A 17,822-nucleotide genomic window follows, 5' to 3' on the forward strand; every position below is an offset into this window, starting at 1 on the left:
ACGTGTGTGAGGACAACTCTCAGCTTAAATGCTCGACTAATTTTTGATCTACAGACTTGAAATTTGGTATATAGGGTATTCAGACATGTGGAAAACTTTTTAATCCTTTATCAGGAAAAAAGGGCTGCTAAGGGGTCAAAATTAAAAAATTGGTACTTGGTTGTCATCGGGGTTTTTTTTTACGCGTGAATCGTTCACAGTATACACGTTTAAATATCATAGAATTGATTGCTCTATATTGAAAACAGAACACAAATGAAAAGGATTCCCTAAGGTTATTCTTTTAAAAATAAAAAAATTTATAGTTATATTTTCTCTTTAATTTTTAATCTGTAATTTTATTTGTGTGCTGTTTTAAATATGCAAAGTTATGAATATTTACAATCCAGGTTATGTTAAAGTTTTGCATCATTACATGCTCATTTTAAAAATAGTGCGAGGAAATGAATTTTTACACTCTTAACTTCTGAAGATTAGAACCAGTTTTATTAGAGGATAGTTTTACTATAAGCTTGAATTACACAATAATGCCTCTCCACACACATACACACTGGAGATCTTTTGAAAGCAATACAATTTTTTTTTTTTTTTTTTTTTTTTTTTTTTTTTTTATGATAATTTGAAACTTTGTCATCTAATCAATATCAATTTATTAAAAGAAAAATTGGAAAAAAGTTAAGAGTGGATCACAACTTTTAGCTTGTCAAAACCGGTTTAGGAAATGAGTGTGCTAATCCTAATATAGCTTTCTCACTGTTTAGCCATATTGTGGGTGTCTATAGCGTTGTTTAGCCCCAAATATAGCTTTCTATCGTGTTGTTTGAGTGGGAATTAATTGTATGATTACGTTATAAAACGTAATGCATTCTATGGTGTGTAGATGTGTAACGTTACACATGTGTTAATGTGTAACGTTACACACATTTTAACATGTAGACACCGTGGCAAGGAAACAAAGGCGAAGAAAGAATTCAACTCCTTTTTTTTTTTCCTGTCGAAACGGACATTTATTTACAAGTAATTTCCAGAATAACGTTCTGTCTCTTGTTCAAAAGTCTTCTTGTACTCCAATGTGTTTAACAAGTCCATGCTGTGTCAAACATGTGATACTCCATCTCTGTCCAGCCATGTTTAGCAGGCGTCTTTTCCTGCCACTCTCTAACCACCTGTGTAACCTATCTATTTCTGCTCATTTTCAACCTCAAGGGTCCATATTTTTCTTTTTATATTTTTCTTTCCTTCTTTCTTGCCGTGACGTTACCTCTCACACGGCTCTGTATTTTCATACATTGGCTGCTGCTATACGTGTGTCCACACAGATGTAGAACAGTTGAGGTAGCAGGTTCAGTTCACAAGGGAAGGCTAAAAACTATGGGTGAAATGGATAAAAATGGATCTGCAAGATAAATAAAAACATGATTAGAGATAGCTTAGTTTGGAAGTTGATTTCTTAAAGCCGTCCACCACATGCCATCATGTAAAACGGTAATTAATCAGGATATGATGATGATGATGATTTCAAAATATCCTAGACAATTTTTACCTCCAAGATTAATCTATGCATGACAAAATGTTTTTCTATAACTAGCAAGCCGCCCATCATTGCTCGGTTGTAAAATACGCTTAAATATATTTTAATTTATGCAGATTTTGTATTATTATTGAGCCAATTCCTTATTGATTATTATATTGTATCCAATATATAGTAGTGATTTCAAAAGTTGAAAAAAAAAAAAAAAATGACTTGGGTGCCATCCGCTAGAATCGAAACCAAAATGTACAACTCTCCAGCATTATTCATTACTATCTGAGCTAAGCCCATTTGCATATGAAAACTTTAAAAGGTAACATTAAATGTGTAAATATATATTTGTGCATGCATAGAAGATACATGTTTAGTTAACTTGCAAAGTTTCAATTTTTTTTTTCAATTTTGACCTCTTAGCCGGTATGAATACCAGCTAAAAACCTAATCAAATTTGTTTCACAGGTAAAATTCCCATATATATATATATATATATATATATGAGAGTTTCAAGTCTGTAGACCAAAAATTGACAGTAGTTTGGTAGACCATTCCACACACAAATGGACAAGTTTCCTTTTATATATATATATATATATATATATATATATATAGATTAAGCTTGACTGTAAAAGCTCACATGAACTTTATTTAAAAATCCCCCTCCCCATCCTGTTGACTAGGGTTGTAGAATATACTGACTTATGTAGAGTGGTTTTCCACCTGTTTGCCATGGGCAATGACCCGTAATGTATGAGGATGCGGATGGTTGAGCAACTAGCAGAGTAAGTGATCAAGAGCTTTGTTACACTCCATTTAGGCCCTTACCTGGCTTAGTTGGGCAGTCTGGGAGGTTGATGTAATCCCTCCATGCCATGTATCCACTGACGTTATACACTCTCACGCATAAACATACACAAATATGTGCTTGGACCTTTTCCTCTCCCCTGTTTATGTTTTCATAAGATGGTGGCAATCTCTGTTGAAAGGTTAAAGTTGTGACATGGCTGTGCAGCTGACATTTTATTATACATCGGTCGTGAAATTAAAGGTTAAATAGATGCTTCCAACTTATCCGAAATACAATTATATCATTTCATATATGTCCGCCTTACCACGGAGACTAGATTTCCTACTTGACACTTCACCAAAATGGAATCTGCAGTTGATCAGAGAACGGGCATGATTAACTTTAAAAAAAAAAAAAAATATGATGCTGGAAAATAAATTTAGAAAGATTACCCAAGATCCAGATTCGACTATGAAATAGAGCACCTTCTCTTCATTTAGAATCCCCCCCCCCTCCTTCATTTTAAAAGTTCCAGGAAAAGATATTTTGACATTCTTAGCTCTAGTTCTAATTTTAAAGAGTAAGAATTAAAAAAGTCACATTTATCAATGCAAAAAAAAAAAAATTGAAGAATGGAAACCTTATTGAAATAGGTAGTGCGTAATTAGACGAACACTTATGGTGACAAACAAAAATAAAGAAAAACTTTTATCATGTACCTACTTGTCACGGAATGAACATGGTGTTTTTAAAAAATCATAAAAATTGATCAAGTAGTTTTTTTATTTATTTTTTTCGAAAAACAAATTTGTCGTTTTATACTGATAAGTGAAGGCCGAGGCCATTTTAATATTCTTCAAATTTAGTTTTTTTAACGTTTTAATGTTTTCATAATTTGAAATTATTTTTTGAAAAAATAAAATTCTTTAAAAACATGTTATGCTAATAAATTATTGTTTGGTTTTAAATCTTGCTTGTTGTCTTTCCGACATTTCCAAAAAAGAAAAAAAATTGAAAGGAAAATCAGTTATCTGCTCTTGATTTTATCATGGCCATTACGTTTTTCTGTTATGAACACGGAGTGAAATTTGATTTTCTTGAATAATAAAAACAAACTACTTGATCAAATTGTGATTTTTTAAATATTTCATCTTCGTTCTGTGATACATACACCATACAGACTTTTCTGCATTTTTCTTTACTGTTGTCAGCATAAGTGCCAATTTGAATAAGCATCAAATAGACAAATGGTTAAAGTCCAGAATAGTTAATAGTAGGGGTGTACTGATTAATTCTGAAAATAAAAATAATTTTGAACAAACGCATCAGAATTAAATTTTCTGTTGAACATATAGTTTTAATGTGTGGAAATTATTATTTTTTTTTTTTTTAACTGTAAAATACAGAATAGTTAACACTTGAGAACTTCAATCCATAAAATGGTGGAGGCTGCCTAGTTTTAATGTGTGCAAATGATTTATAAGAATGTTTAAAAGGTAAAAAATCTTACAAATAGTTTTCATATATTAAAACTAACCAGGTTCGATAGAGAATTTCATTTTAAAGCGTTTCATATAAATTATGATTTTTTTTTCTTTTTTTTTTTTTCTTTTTTACCAGTTTATGAGTGTTAACTATTTTGTACTTTACCCGACAAAAGAATTTATGTGGAAAGTGAAGAATTTCATGAAACTTAAATTACAACTTACCCAACAATCAAAATGGACTTAGGGATAAGTAAAAACCTAGGCAATGCCATCCAATACTTGCCCACATGTAATATGGACATTAAATTGAATATGATGCTGACCGGCTTCCAACCATAATGCATAATAGCTGTGAGGGGATATGGCTAATATGAATGGCTAAAAACAATCGGTGCTTATTTAGAATTGCATTTAATAAAAATAAAAATACAAAAAAAATCTTTGATGTATGTACTCGTCAGGTAACAAAGATGTCATATTCCAAGAATCATGCAAATTGATCCAGTAGTTTTTATTTTTTAACTAAATAAATCAAATTTTATGAGGAAGCGACATCGGGCCAGGAGGGTGTCATATTGTTTTAGAATGTATTAAAATTCAAGGGCAACAATTCAATTCAGCTACCAAGATTTTGTTTGTATTCATAATAAATAATTAAAACTTTTTAATTGCTACAAATCACAAAATTTGATTTTCTTCATTAAAAAGAATAAACTACTTGATTAATTTACATAATTTTTTAAATATGTCATTTTCATTCTGTGACGAGTCCATACATCATAAATATTTTTCTATATTTAATTTACGTGTAATTCTAAATAAGTAGCAAAAACTTTTCTGTACACTGGGTGGGGTGATCACAAGGATCAGGTGAGGCACATTCAATCAAAGAAAAGGGTAGAATCACAATTGAAAGATTTCCTAGATATATAGAGAAGTGGCAAAGATTTAGCAAACTATTGGAAATAAGAATAGAAACCATACTAGGAAATTATTGATAGTGCTTTCAGCTAGACAAGTGTTTCTCGTGAAAGTTTGGTGAGGGGAGACCATAGACTGGAGCGCAGACGAGCACTTGCCATGAAAATAATGATAAAGTAGAGACAGGCTCGCAACATCTCTTCTGTAGGAATTCTTAAATACAGGGAATACTGATGAGGTTTTCCAGGGTGTTGGGAAGCAATTTTCCTTAAGACAACACTTAAACAGCTTTTTAAGTATGGGAGTTAGTTCTGGTTGAAGCTTTTTCAGCACTATAATTGGCATGCCGTCAAGGCCAGCTGCTTTACTGGAACCAAAGTTTTTGATTAGCTTGGGAACATCACGCACAGATATTTGTATGTCGCATAGCATGTTTTCTGATACAGAAGGGAATATGGAGGGTTGGCAGCCTTGGTTGTATAGGGTAGAATTAGCGGCAAAGATAAATAAAAAAAATATAAATGGAATGATTGAATAAATTCAACCTGTTAAATAAAGCAATCACAGGTAACATTGAATCTCCCTACTAGTTACATATTTGGAAAAATTCTCTTACTCGTAGTTAGACATGACTATAATTCCCAGTTTCTGAACAAATAAATTTTTTTTTTAAATTCGTCATCAAATTAAAAAAACAAAACAAAAAAAAACATTGTTTTGTTTTAAATTTTTATTGAATAACATATGTAACATGTCCCCTTATTTCTTTAAGGGCTTCCAAATATTAGTGGATTATTTTCTCCAGCAAGATTTTAAAAAAAAATTTTAAAAAATTTCATGTTTAAATTAAAAAAAAAAAAAAAAAAAAAATCAAGTTATGGAAGTTATTATTTGAATAGTTGTTGAAATCAACAATAAAATGAGGAAAAACTAAAACAAATTTTAAAAAAATCCTATTTTTAAAAAGATTATAAGACGATTTTGAATTTTTTTTTTTTTCTTTGAAGCCTTTTACCCAGCAATATACCTCTACCTTGGGCAAGATTGGGTAAATAGAGCTATTTTATTTCATTACAACTGATATCTCTAACATAAAAAAAAAAAAAAATTCACATTATTAAAAAAAGAAAAAAAAACTTAGTTCTAATGACTTTCTCTTTCTTTTCAATTTATATAGCATATCACCACATGCAAGATGGACCAGAGTCAGAAACAACGGAAGAAGTTGAGCCAACAAATCAGCGTGTTGTTTATATCAATACTCCCCAACCGGTGAAATACTGCTCTAACAAAATCAGGTATTTGATTGTTTTTATTTTTTTATTTTTTTTTTTATTTGTGTATACAGGCAATTTGCAATTTTCTTTCTGCATCGGATTTAACTTAATGATACTCTTGCAGTATTTGACAAGAATCCTTGTGATTTTCTGTTATACTTATTGAAGACATTCCGATACAAAACCGGGCACATGAAGTATATTTGTGTGAAATTTTAAAAAAAACAAAAAAAAACAAACAAATCAACCCAGCCGTTTAGGAGTCTATAGAGAACGAACACACACACACACACACACACACACACACAGTTCTTTTTATATAAGAGTAGAAAAGAGATAGATATAGTTCACCTCCCCACTGAAATGTTCTTGTTCATAACATGGCTTATACATTGTTGATTTCCCTGACAATTGTACATTATCCTATGTATTATTCACACACTTTTGATGAGTTAGAGTGCACCTTTAAAATCTGTGTTTATAGATGACCTAATTAATAGTGTATTGACAGTCATATACAATTACTAATTTATTTCGATATTGTGCTATAGATTGATAAATTCAACCTACGTCAGCCTATACACATAAAGTTGAGTTATTTGTTGCACTGACATTGATATTAAAAGCCCACCTTTTTTATTTAAAAATTATTAAAACAAACTACTTAATATACTCAATTATGAATATGCAGGTGACTTCACAAAGGTTAACTAATTTGCATATGATTCTTATGGATGATTGGTTCATTTAACTATTACGCCCAGTTCTATTTATGCATATTTTCTACATTGTGTATAATTGCATAGTATTTAGAATATAAAAGTGTGTTTGCATATATATATATATATATATATATATGTCTGTGGAACAGTCTCTACTAAACTATTCTATCAACTTTTTGTTTACAGACTTGAAACTTAATATCTGGGGTATTCAGACCTGTGGAACAAAATCCGTTTGGTTTTTAGTTGGATAAAATAGCTACTAAGAGGTCAAAATTGAAAAAATTGGAACTTGGTTGGCGTACTTGATGTAATATGTATGCTATACACATATACAAATATACATTTATGTTTAACTGTGTTAATTTGTCAAGTTTTGATTTGAATGTGTTGTTAGTTCAGTTAGTAGTGAATACTGCGAGAATTAACTGTTTTAGTTTCGATTCTAGTTGATGGCACCCAAGTCATTTTTTTTTTTTTTTTAACTTTTGAAATCACTACTATATATTGGGTACAATATAATAATCAATAGAGAATTGGCTCTATAATAATAAATACAAAATCTGCATAAATTAAATTATAATATTTAAGCATGCTTTACAACTGAGCAATGCTACATAACTATAAATAAATAAGACCGGTTTTATAAGCTATTAAGTTTGTTTATTTATCTTGTGAAATAGCATTGATTCATATTTGCCCATTTTAAATAAAAGATTTCACAGCTAAATAACAATGTATTCCTATTTCCAAAGTTTTGCATTCAGGATTCACTGGGCCAAATTTGTTTACTTAATGGTCTCCATTGTCTAAATAGTTGTTCAAATCTGATTCAAATTAAAGAACATGCTAAATGGGATGTTCATACTCTGTTGTGAACCTCTGTTAATAAATTAATCCAAATGCTGTGTGCCATGGTTTCCTTCTCCATTTTCTTTTCTCTATTTTCTCTTCTCTTCATTTCTCGTTCTGGCCATGTTGTTGTTTCTCGCACAATGGTAACTATCAAAGGTGAGCACTAGTTAGCAAGTATAAAAAATTAAAGAACTCAGAATAAACACAATTCCGACACATACTGTAGATATCAGTTGCACTCTGTGTGTGATATGATCCCGGAAAAAGACTAAATCGTCTGTCAAGATCATGTTCGTCAGTCAGTTGATCAATGCATCTCCCCATCTGTTCGGAGCCACAATCTACTTTCAACTATCTCTCACTATAAACTGTTGCAAAATCAAGACTGGCTGTAAACTGTCATTCCTAAAACTGTTTGTAAACTAACCCTACATCTATTAACATCTATGTTTGGTTCTTTATCAAAGTTATCATCACATCTTGATTAAGAATCCTATTTTTCAAATGCTTTTGTGTACGTTGGAGCTTTCCTTATCTTTCTACTAACCTCACTTCCTATATTTTGTTTTGCTTATCAACTATTTCCTTTTTTGTTATATTTTTTTTTTTCCTCTTTTTTTCATTTTCTAACATTTTTGGGAGATGTCACAGTATCACAAATTTAGCACTATTAAATTTTTGGTTTTAGTATAGTCTTTTTTGAGAACTTAGTGTTAATAGCTACTCCAAACTGGCCTCGTTAATTGTTGAACTCAAGTAAAAAAATTAGTGAAATTTCCATCAAGTTCAACAAGTTATATCTTGCAGATTTATTTTAGGTTAATCTAAATTAATCTAACAAAGATAGTCAGACTATCAATAGTAGATCTAAATAGTGTTGTATGTATGATGAATCGTTAAATTTTTCTAATACACCAGTTATTTACAATTTCAGTATGTGTTATTCAGATAAAATAAAAGAAATTCCAATCGTTTTCATTGATTACATACTTTGTCCAACCCATTAAATTGGTATGATGTAGATAGATTATGTCTGTTTGAGATGAAAATGTAAAGTAGCTTAATAATTCTCTTGTGAATGTAAATACTTATTATTATTTAGATTACAACATTGATTTATCTTATGCTTTAAAATGCCAGTTTACTGTTATAATGAAACAAATTCTATTTTGCGAAAAAATGTTTACATAAAGCCAAATAAAATTAAATCCTGTTTTTAATTTTTAATGAGTTCCTTTTGTAAACAATAAATCAGCATCCAAATTTTTCATTTTTACAAAAAAATAAAATGAATTCCATTTCACTTTCTCTTTCAAGATATGGAGAATAAAATTATACATTTTTCATACTCTTATTGCAAATCTGTTTACTACAAAATTTCAAAAAGTAGATCTGGTCTTCGGGTTAAAATGAGTGTGTAGTATTTGTTCTAGTGCTACAATTAATTTGTCCTTAGTCAATGGAAGGGAAACCCTTTTATCCTAATGCATTAAAAACTATCTTGTGTAATATTGCTCACATGGGGAAACAATTAAATAGCAATACAATATGGTTTTCATTTGTGATTATTACTGCTTTTGTACTTAATGTATTACATTAAACCATAACAAATTATGATTTGCCTACACTTTGTAAGGATAAGCAAATGATAAAACAAAGGAAACATGTTACTTCAAAATTTTATTAATACACCCAAACAAATTAAAAAAAAAAAAAAAAAAAGAAAATGGGTAGATAAAACTATTAAAATGGCCACTTGATATTAAGTGTTAATTGCATTTGGCAGGTGGACAATGAAACATTGAGGAGATTAGTAACAATGTTTGTAATTTATTAGAATTGATTTTTTTAAGGAAACAGTTCAACAAGAAATTGTTTACATTGGACTTGACAAGGGCTCTTGAGTTGGAAACCATGTTTAGTTTCAGAACAGTTTCCGATGGTTAGTTGTTCTATACAAGTCCTGGAAATGACGAGTTCTGGACTTTATAATTTTGTAGCCAGAGAGCAAAAGATTCTTCCCGTGTTGACACAAAGAAAACACATGCCAAGTTGCTAATAAAAAAAAAGGTTTAATTTTTATGGAGCAATTCTGGTTTCTGATTGGTTGGTAACAGAATGTGAATTAATTTGATTCGTCAGTTCCTAGCAGCAGTGTTTATAAATAGAATCTTCCAACTGTGAGGGACCATACCCCATTATAGGTAAAAAATATTGCAACAAAGAGCAATATTGTAGTCAGCCGGAAAGCAGTTTCATGGCAACGTGATCTACAAACAGGCAGTTTAAGAAAGAAACTTTGCTCATGGAAGTTCCATTTGGTTTTTAAGTCTGGAGTGAAGGTCAGTCCGAGAAGCTTATAAAAGCAGATTAGATCCTCAAGGTGAGAGGCATACATTTCATTTGGAGCAAAGTGAGGATCCGAGCATGGTGGTTAAAGGAGAAATGCTTGATTTTTACATGTATTGAAAGTAAGCAGACCCCTTTTTTCCCCCATTGCACCATTAGGGCAGGTCCATTTACAACTTTTTTCAGAAAATCAACATGGCACTGGTGATGATAATTGGGATTTGATGTGATAAGAACATATACCAAAAATTAAATTCCCATCTTGAACAGAAAATTGAGCATTTAATTTTAAAAATCGTGTAGAACAAGGCCGATAGCCATTAGTCGCGTGCTCTCGTATAATGAATGAATGCGTGAATGTAGGATTGACATTAAATTCTTAAAGATAAACTAAAATGATCGAAAAATAGGCTGAAATGACTTAAATAAATAAAAAGTAAATGACTTAGAATAACTTTAATGAACTTAAGGATAAATTGAATGACCTTAAGAATGACTTGAATGCTTAAAAATAACTGGAATCCTTCAAAAACAACTTGAATGATCTGGAGAATGACTTTGAATGGCTTTGAGACTGCCTGGTTGTAAAGTGGGTGATCATTTTTCATTAAATTAATACAGAAAAGTGATCCCCCACTTTATATCACAAATTATTTGGTTTAGGGAATTTGAAACGTTATATTAGCTATGTGGCCAAGGAAAAGTTACAAACATCAGTACAGCATGTAGTAAGAACAGATATTACACTTTGATCTTGACCAAAAAGCCAAGAAAAGAGTATTTATTTGCTCCCCCACCGAACAAATTAAGCACAAGGCCGATTTTTTAATGTGAGGAGTGAAGGGGAAATGGGGACCAACTCCCCGGGGAGTAGGGGAGCTGGATAGTGACAATTGGTATGAAGGGTTGCCCCTACATTGACCAAGGTCTTTTATGTGGGGTTGCCATATGGTCTTTGCTTGCAGTATCTGCCGGAACAGATACTACACTTTGAGATATTTAAATCTTTTATTCATGTTAAAAATACAGTCAAAATCAACAATGAACAAAAAACTTAGGCACATGACCAACTCAAAAGGGGGGTATTGTGGGTGTCGTTGGTCATCCTTGTCACTCCAGAACTAAACAAAATCAAAAGTTTCTCCCAGCTAGTATCTTTCACCATAATACCGCATTCACCCTTTCATACTGGGGGACATTCTACTTAGGTCAAGAAAAGCTTAAAAAGCTAAGAACAGCATCTATTAATAACAGACCTTTGATCTTAACCAAAAAGGCCAAGCACAAAAGTGTTACGGACAGACCGACCGATGGACCAACGGAGTGACTTATTAGAGTCGCTTGCACGCGACTAAAAATGCTGAAAAGCCTTCATTTTCATAGCATTTTTCACAACACTGACTTTGAAATTTCACTATTTTTTTATAAAATATGCAATTAAAATTGATATATTTATATGAAATACATTGAAAGAAAAATAAATACATGAATTATAATTTTAATTATGAATTACAACTAGCAAAATATCTAAACTTTTACTGCATTGATGAAACAAAAATTGTAAAATAGCTAATCAGCAACTAAGTCTTTTAAATTTCACAATTCAAACAGATAAGTGGAGATGTATTACACAATATAACAACTTGATACAAGTTACAAAACGATGTATTTTAATTTTTTATTAGAGGCAATAATATAAATTTATAATAGAACTAATTTGTTCTGTATAATTTCCTTTTGAGGATAATGAAGGTCTAATTTGCTGGCACGATGAGATTGTAATAATGTCTGTCTTGTTTCCTGCCCATATACAACTTTTTGAAAAAAATCAATCAAATTTGACTAGTGTGTGGCTGCAAAATTGATAGCAGTAATATATATATATATATATTTTTTTTTTTTTAAGTTGTTCATTATTTCTGGAAAAAACAACACAAAAAAACAATTATTTGAAAACACTTTTTTTTTCTTTTTTTTTCTTTTTTTTTCAAATATTTTTGTGATATATGTATAAAACTGATTATTGTTTGGGTAAATTGAGAAAACTAATAAACTTTAATTACCCTCTTCTCTCACATCCAATTCATCTGAGTTTATCATCGATATTAGGATATTTTCTGGAAAAAATGCAAAAGGCACTATATTTTGAACAGTTCAAAACAGTAATTTGGATTTCAGTTAACTGTTCTGTTCTGAATCATATTAAAATATACTGTTGTTGGTTAAAAAAAATATTGTCGATTTTGATCTCAAACCAACTAACTGCATACACTTGGATGATAAATTTGACCAAAATGTTTAATTTATCATAGTGTTTGAGGATAGACAACTCTAGTCCATAAACACATTAATTTTGTGGTTTATGTTAGAAAATTGGGTCCTTGAATCAAGGAAGATGGCTAAGTTAACTTCTCCATAAGAAATGCCAACAGCATATTCAAAAAGTAGCCTCTGGTCTTCACACTTAAATTATTTGTTTCTTCTGCTGTCAGATAATGATGATTGGGAGAGACACTAATTTTTTTGAATCTTACTTGAGGCAAATCTTCATAATTATTGATACGAAGTTTCCCCAAAGGACCAGTAAATGTTAGGCTTTTTGTTGTTCCATCAATTAATTTAAAAATTGCTGTAAATGACAGTTCTTCTAGTGGAACCTGAAAATTGGAAAATTTGCATGTTTAATAATAGAGCCAAATTACATAATAAATACCAATATATTTATTTTCCACAAAAAAAGGAACATAATTGCAGGTGAATCTATAGAATTAATTTTAACTCCTTGTTAGAAGGACAAGTGCAGATTATGTGCCTTGTTTGACAATTTTCTGTCTTGCACTTTACTGCAAAGTCATCACATCTCAAGGCAGAAAGTTTACAGCTATAAGATGTATCAAACAGTTTGTCTAGCTGTTCCTTCATTCTTTTCACTTGGATTGCTGCAAGAGATTTCCTGTCAATCTGTTTGGTCCTCTTATAGCAAAACATATTGACCTTCTGTCCTATATAATGTTACCTTAACAAGGGTATTTGTGGATTAACTGCTTGCCGAATACTAATTATTTTCTTGGCAATTAACTTAGAAATCTCACTATTTTTTAAGTGGGATAACTGTTTTCAAGGAAGTAACTAAACTGGATGACTTGTCGTGAAGTTGGGGGTGCTGTTTCATCCAAATGACAAGGTGGACCAGCAAATTTTGTGAACCACAGGTTAAAACTGAACGTCGTGCTTTTACTGACATTCTAATCTGAAAAGTAAAATAAATAAATGGATTATAACTGAAGGAAACTGTATTAGGCTATGTTCCAGTTTCATACGTAAAAAAATAAATGCTAGTTTAAGAAATAATGAAAAACTTTATAGAGTTGAATTAGATATATTGAAGAGAGAGAACCAAATCAGAGGCATAGTAGTGTTTAGTTTAGACACTTTTAGCAGATTTTAGCTCCTCCTTTGATAACATGAATTTATCGATAAAAAGATTCATTCTTGCTGTAGCTGTGCCATTTTAAACGAGTGCTTAGTGTTTAGAGTTTGAAAAACCAGTGCTTGTGCATCTATGTTATGCTATTTTTAATAGTATTTTCAAGTTTAATTTAATTTTTATGAAATTTTTGTTTATTAAATTTTTAGGTGAAAGTACAGAATAGTTACAATACAACCTCCTTCCCATATTAAGAATGGCTTTCTAAATAAAGTTATTTTAACACAATAACATAGATGCACAATTAACGAAACTCCTTTTAAAGGAGTTTCCTTATTTACTTGTATTAATTTTTGTGGGTTATCTGATTTTAAAACTATAATTTTAGAAGAAAAATACTACTTAAAAACAATTACTCCCTAAAAATAAAAGAAATTAAAATTTGACACTAATTTTCTGCAAAGTATTTTTTTATTAAGTAGAAAAATTTGAAAATTTACGTGGTTATGTTTTGCAAAGAATATGTAGAATAAAAATTGTATGGACTATTTTTTTTGCTTTAATATAAAACTGGAGTATAACCATATTTTAATAAAAATTTCAAATAGAATTTGATGTGAAATATTAGATTGGGGCAAAAATAATGTCTTTGACGTTCGTTTGAATGTCAAAAATATGCCATTATTTTTGCACCAACCTAATAGAAAAACACACTAATAAAGATAAAACGAATATGTTTAAATTCACTGCAGGCACTTGAAATATAATAATATATATTTTAAACAAGTCTTTTTCGTTTTTCCTTTTAAAATAATTAAGCCTAAATCGTAATGTTTTCCAATTAAATAATAAACAAACGTTAATTTTTAATATCAATAACGAGTGTGTTTTGCGACGGTGAAATCTAAAATGTTTCCACCCAAAAAAGTTCCTGAAATGAAAAAGCAAACTTCGGTCGCTACTATTAAAAAAACAATTTTGCCTTTAAAGTTAATATTTATTTTATTAATTCATTATCCTCACTCATTTTATTTAAAAATGTAGTTTAAAATATATTCTAAATAATGATTCCATTTTCTTAACAGTACGGTTTTTTTGATGACGGGACGTTCTTAGCAATTCACCGAAAAACTTTTAATCGCTTCAATTTTTCAACTATTAAAGTCATTTCCTCAAGCAAAGATAACAATTTTGAGAAAAAATATTTTGTGTAGGTCTTTTCCATGTCAAACCCCAACTATCATCACCGGGGTTCCAAAATCGACCTACCCTATTGCACCATATGTTCCAGATTAGAAAGAGAATCAGAAAGATCTTGATCATTAATGCTCTTTGAAGTGTTGCCATAGATGGTTGTATTGTCTGCATAAATGTTGACTAATGATTTTAAATTGCGATTTGGGAAGTCATTGATGAAGATCAGGAAAAGGATTAGGCTCAGAATCGTTCCTTGAGGCACACTAGCACTGATACTATTACTATTAGCTTCAGACTTCTACCTATGAACAATTACTTTTCTAGACCTATCAGAGAAAAAGTTGACAGTTGAGAGGATATTTTCAAATATTCCATAGCCAGAAATCTTGTGAAGTAGACTTTTGTCAAACCCTATCAAAGATATGCCAAGAGCTATTGCTCTAGAAATGAAACACCTCATCACTAGATTCACTGATCCTGTATGATATTACAGTCAGCACATCAACTGTTCTTGTAGGAAAAAATCGATATTGCTTGTTACTGAGTACGCTGTTTTTGTTGAAGTGATTGACAATACATTTATCACAGATTCAAGCAACTTATTCACAACACACAAAAGATTGATTAGTCTGTTCTGAGATGCCAAAGACTGATCTCAAGGATTTTAAAATATTGGGCTGACTGACAGTGTTTTCCAAGGTGTTGGGAAGCATTTCTCCTTTTAAGTAACTATTGAGCAGCTTTGTAAGAATGGAGTTTGTTCCAGCTGCAGTTTTTTAAGCACTATGATTGGAACGTTGTTAAGGCTAGTTGCTTTGCTGGCAGCAAGGTTCTTGATAGATCGCAACATCGTTGATAAATATATAGATGTTACTGACAATATTACAATTTTAGGAGGAAATTCCAAAAGTAACTCGCCCTGAACACAAAGAGTGGAATTTGCAAAAAGTTTGGCTTTATCGAATGCTGACAGAATCATCTCTTATCCATTAATAATGGTTGGAATAGAGGTCACGCATCTGTTTGTTGGTCTCCCAACAAAAGGAGAGTTGACCTGTAAATTCACCCGTGTCTGTTTGTCTGTCCGCACTTAATAATTACACCTTGGAATTTAAAAAAATTTTGCACAAACATTAAACATGATGAGTAAAAAAGTAACAGAACGGATTTTCCGGGAAAACTCCGGTTGCCCCCGTAGGGGTGCCTTTCGGATTAAAATGGCTAAAATTGACACTTTTGTGCTTATTAAAAAAAAATGATGCTTTGGATTTTTATAAAACTTTTGGAAAGCAACTAACTGATTTTTATATAATTTCGTTTGTCTATACATTGCAAAATCTCTTGGGTGTGCCCCAGGGGCTCTTTTAGGGCTAATAAAAACATTCCATTTTTGGGACTATTTTACTATATTTGTCCAAAATTTTCTGTGTATGTCTATTTAGCAGTTTTGCATGGTGCTGAACTCAAATTTAAATATGTTAAGGCCTTGGAGACTTTCGGGGCTAAATGGGGTGGGGGGGGGCAAATGATGGACTTAGTCATTTCTTTTTTTGCATGGTGTAAAACTCAAATCAAATTTACATATGTTAAGGCCTAAAACTGCACCGTTTGTTCATTTTCACTAGGATTTGACGTCCCCTAGGGACTTTTGGGGCTTGGGCGGGGGGGGGGCAAATGCTGAACTTAGTCATTTTTTTTATGCCTCGTTCACTGTGCATTTACAGAGGGACCATGCATGTTTCACTAGTTATATACTAAAACTGATCAAGAATCAAACTTCTGTTTAACTACTCTCGACTTAAAAATTGGGTATATGACTCACATTTTCGATAAACCTTTTGCAGTGGTTGTTGGCAGTACTGAAGGCAACTTTTGTGTCACAACATCTATTTCGTTGAAAGCAATTGAAATAATAATTTCTGTGTGTAATGACAATGACACATTCTAAGGTTTACCATGGCTGGCTGTTTGGTTTCTGTTGGGATTTCTTATAGGATATAACACTCTCTACCAATAGTTAACCGATTAATTAAATTTGATATGATACAAGACACATTCTTTTGACCTCTGGAATGCAGGGGTATTTTTGATAGGAAAGATCTGAGGCTGTGCCAGTCAATCATCAAGTATCTATACACTGTTCATGGTGAGGGACATCATAGGTCTTGTTGCATTTTGTTTTGATCTTAATCGGAAGATCACAGTAAAGAGGACAGTGGATGAGCACAGGTCAGAGCAAGCTGTCAGAACAAAAATCAAGAAAACTTGCAAAGTGTCTGACAGTGTGCATGAGTAGGCTTGTCCACAATCTGTGTTTTGCCAAACAGTTAAGTAATTATTTTATTTATAACATGTTTGAATGTATTTTTTAGTGTCAAAAAAATACCCCCTCTCACCAAATTCAAAGGAAAACAACCCACACACAAATTAATTTTTAATAATTTAAGAAAATACCAAATTTAAAACAAACATTAATACTTGTAACCTTATCAATGACGAATTTATTCTAAATTCCACGTAATATTCTTTTCTTTTTTATAGAAATCTGATCATAGTCCACATATGATGAAAGATTAGTTCATTTTTTAATGAATAATTATTTAATACAAATTAATGGTGGGATGATTAATCAGAATCGTTAATCGGAAGAATCGTGTATTTTGGAGGGAATCGGAATCGCATCGTTAAAAAATACCTTAGATTTACGATTCTTTCATTATGATTCTCTTATATTTTTAAGTTGAAGTGTTTGTTTGAACTGAGATTAATGCTGTCAAAAATTTATGATAAAAACGTCATAGAACTTTTCATAACATATTTAATATGATGTACAAGAATTTTATTAACTACTTTAAAGATAATCCTTATTTATCTTAATGAGTTTTCTTATTCTGTCACATAGGCACTGTCTGTTTCGAAACTTCGAGGCCTATGATTAGTTATGTTCGCACTGTTGCAAAACTTTAGGGGCCGCGAATTAACATTGTTTTCATTTGTGAGCAAAGTTTATTTATGCATAAAACAGCCTAACTACGTCAAGTCCATGAAAAAGTTGAAGAATACTTAGCCCTTAGAGAAAAAAGATTTTGCACTGCTCTCATTGCGAGTAGTGGTTTTTCCAACTGGTGACAAAAGGTGGGGGGGGGTCTTATCTTTTAGCAAGTTTTTTTTATTTTTTATTTTTTTTTTTTTACCCGACACTCTTCCATTAGTAAATGAATGAAAAAATGTCATTAGTAAATGAAAAATGTTTTGTCAACCTTTATATTTTT

General features: G+C 31.2%; 1 protein-coding gene across 31 annotated transcripts in view; it reads left to right on the plus strand.

The window, feature by feature from the left end:
* The window catches only part of LOC145253848 (phospholipid-transporting ATPase IA-like), a 517,619-nt gene that overhangs the window by 275,293 nt on the left and 224,504 nt on the right, over positions 1-17,822 (plus strand). For all 31 annotated transcript variants that reach the window (XR_013863764.1, XR_013863763.1, XR_013863765.1 and 28 more), the window contains one exon: positions 5,901-6,021. Coding sequence is in view for 28 of the 31 variants with exons in the window: in XM_080112987.1 (XP_079969113.1) it covers positions 5,901-6,021 (121 nt within the window). In the remaining 3 variants the exon portion in view is untranslated. The remainder of the gene's footprint in view (positions 1-5,900; positions 6,022-17,822) is intronic.

Source organism: Euprymna scolopes, chromosome 3, assembly GCF_053919585.1.
Source record: "Euprymna scolopes isolate OS-2025 chromosome 3, ASM5391958v1, whole genome shotgun sequence".
Taxonomy (NCBI): Eukaryota; Metazoa; Mollusca; class Cephalopoda; order Sepiida; family Sepiolidae; genus Euprymna; species Euprymna scolopes.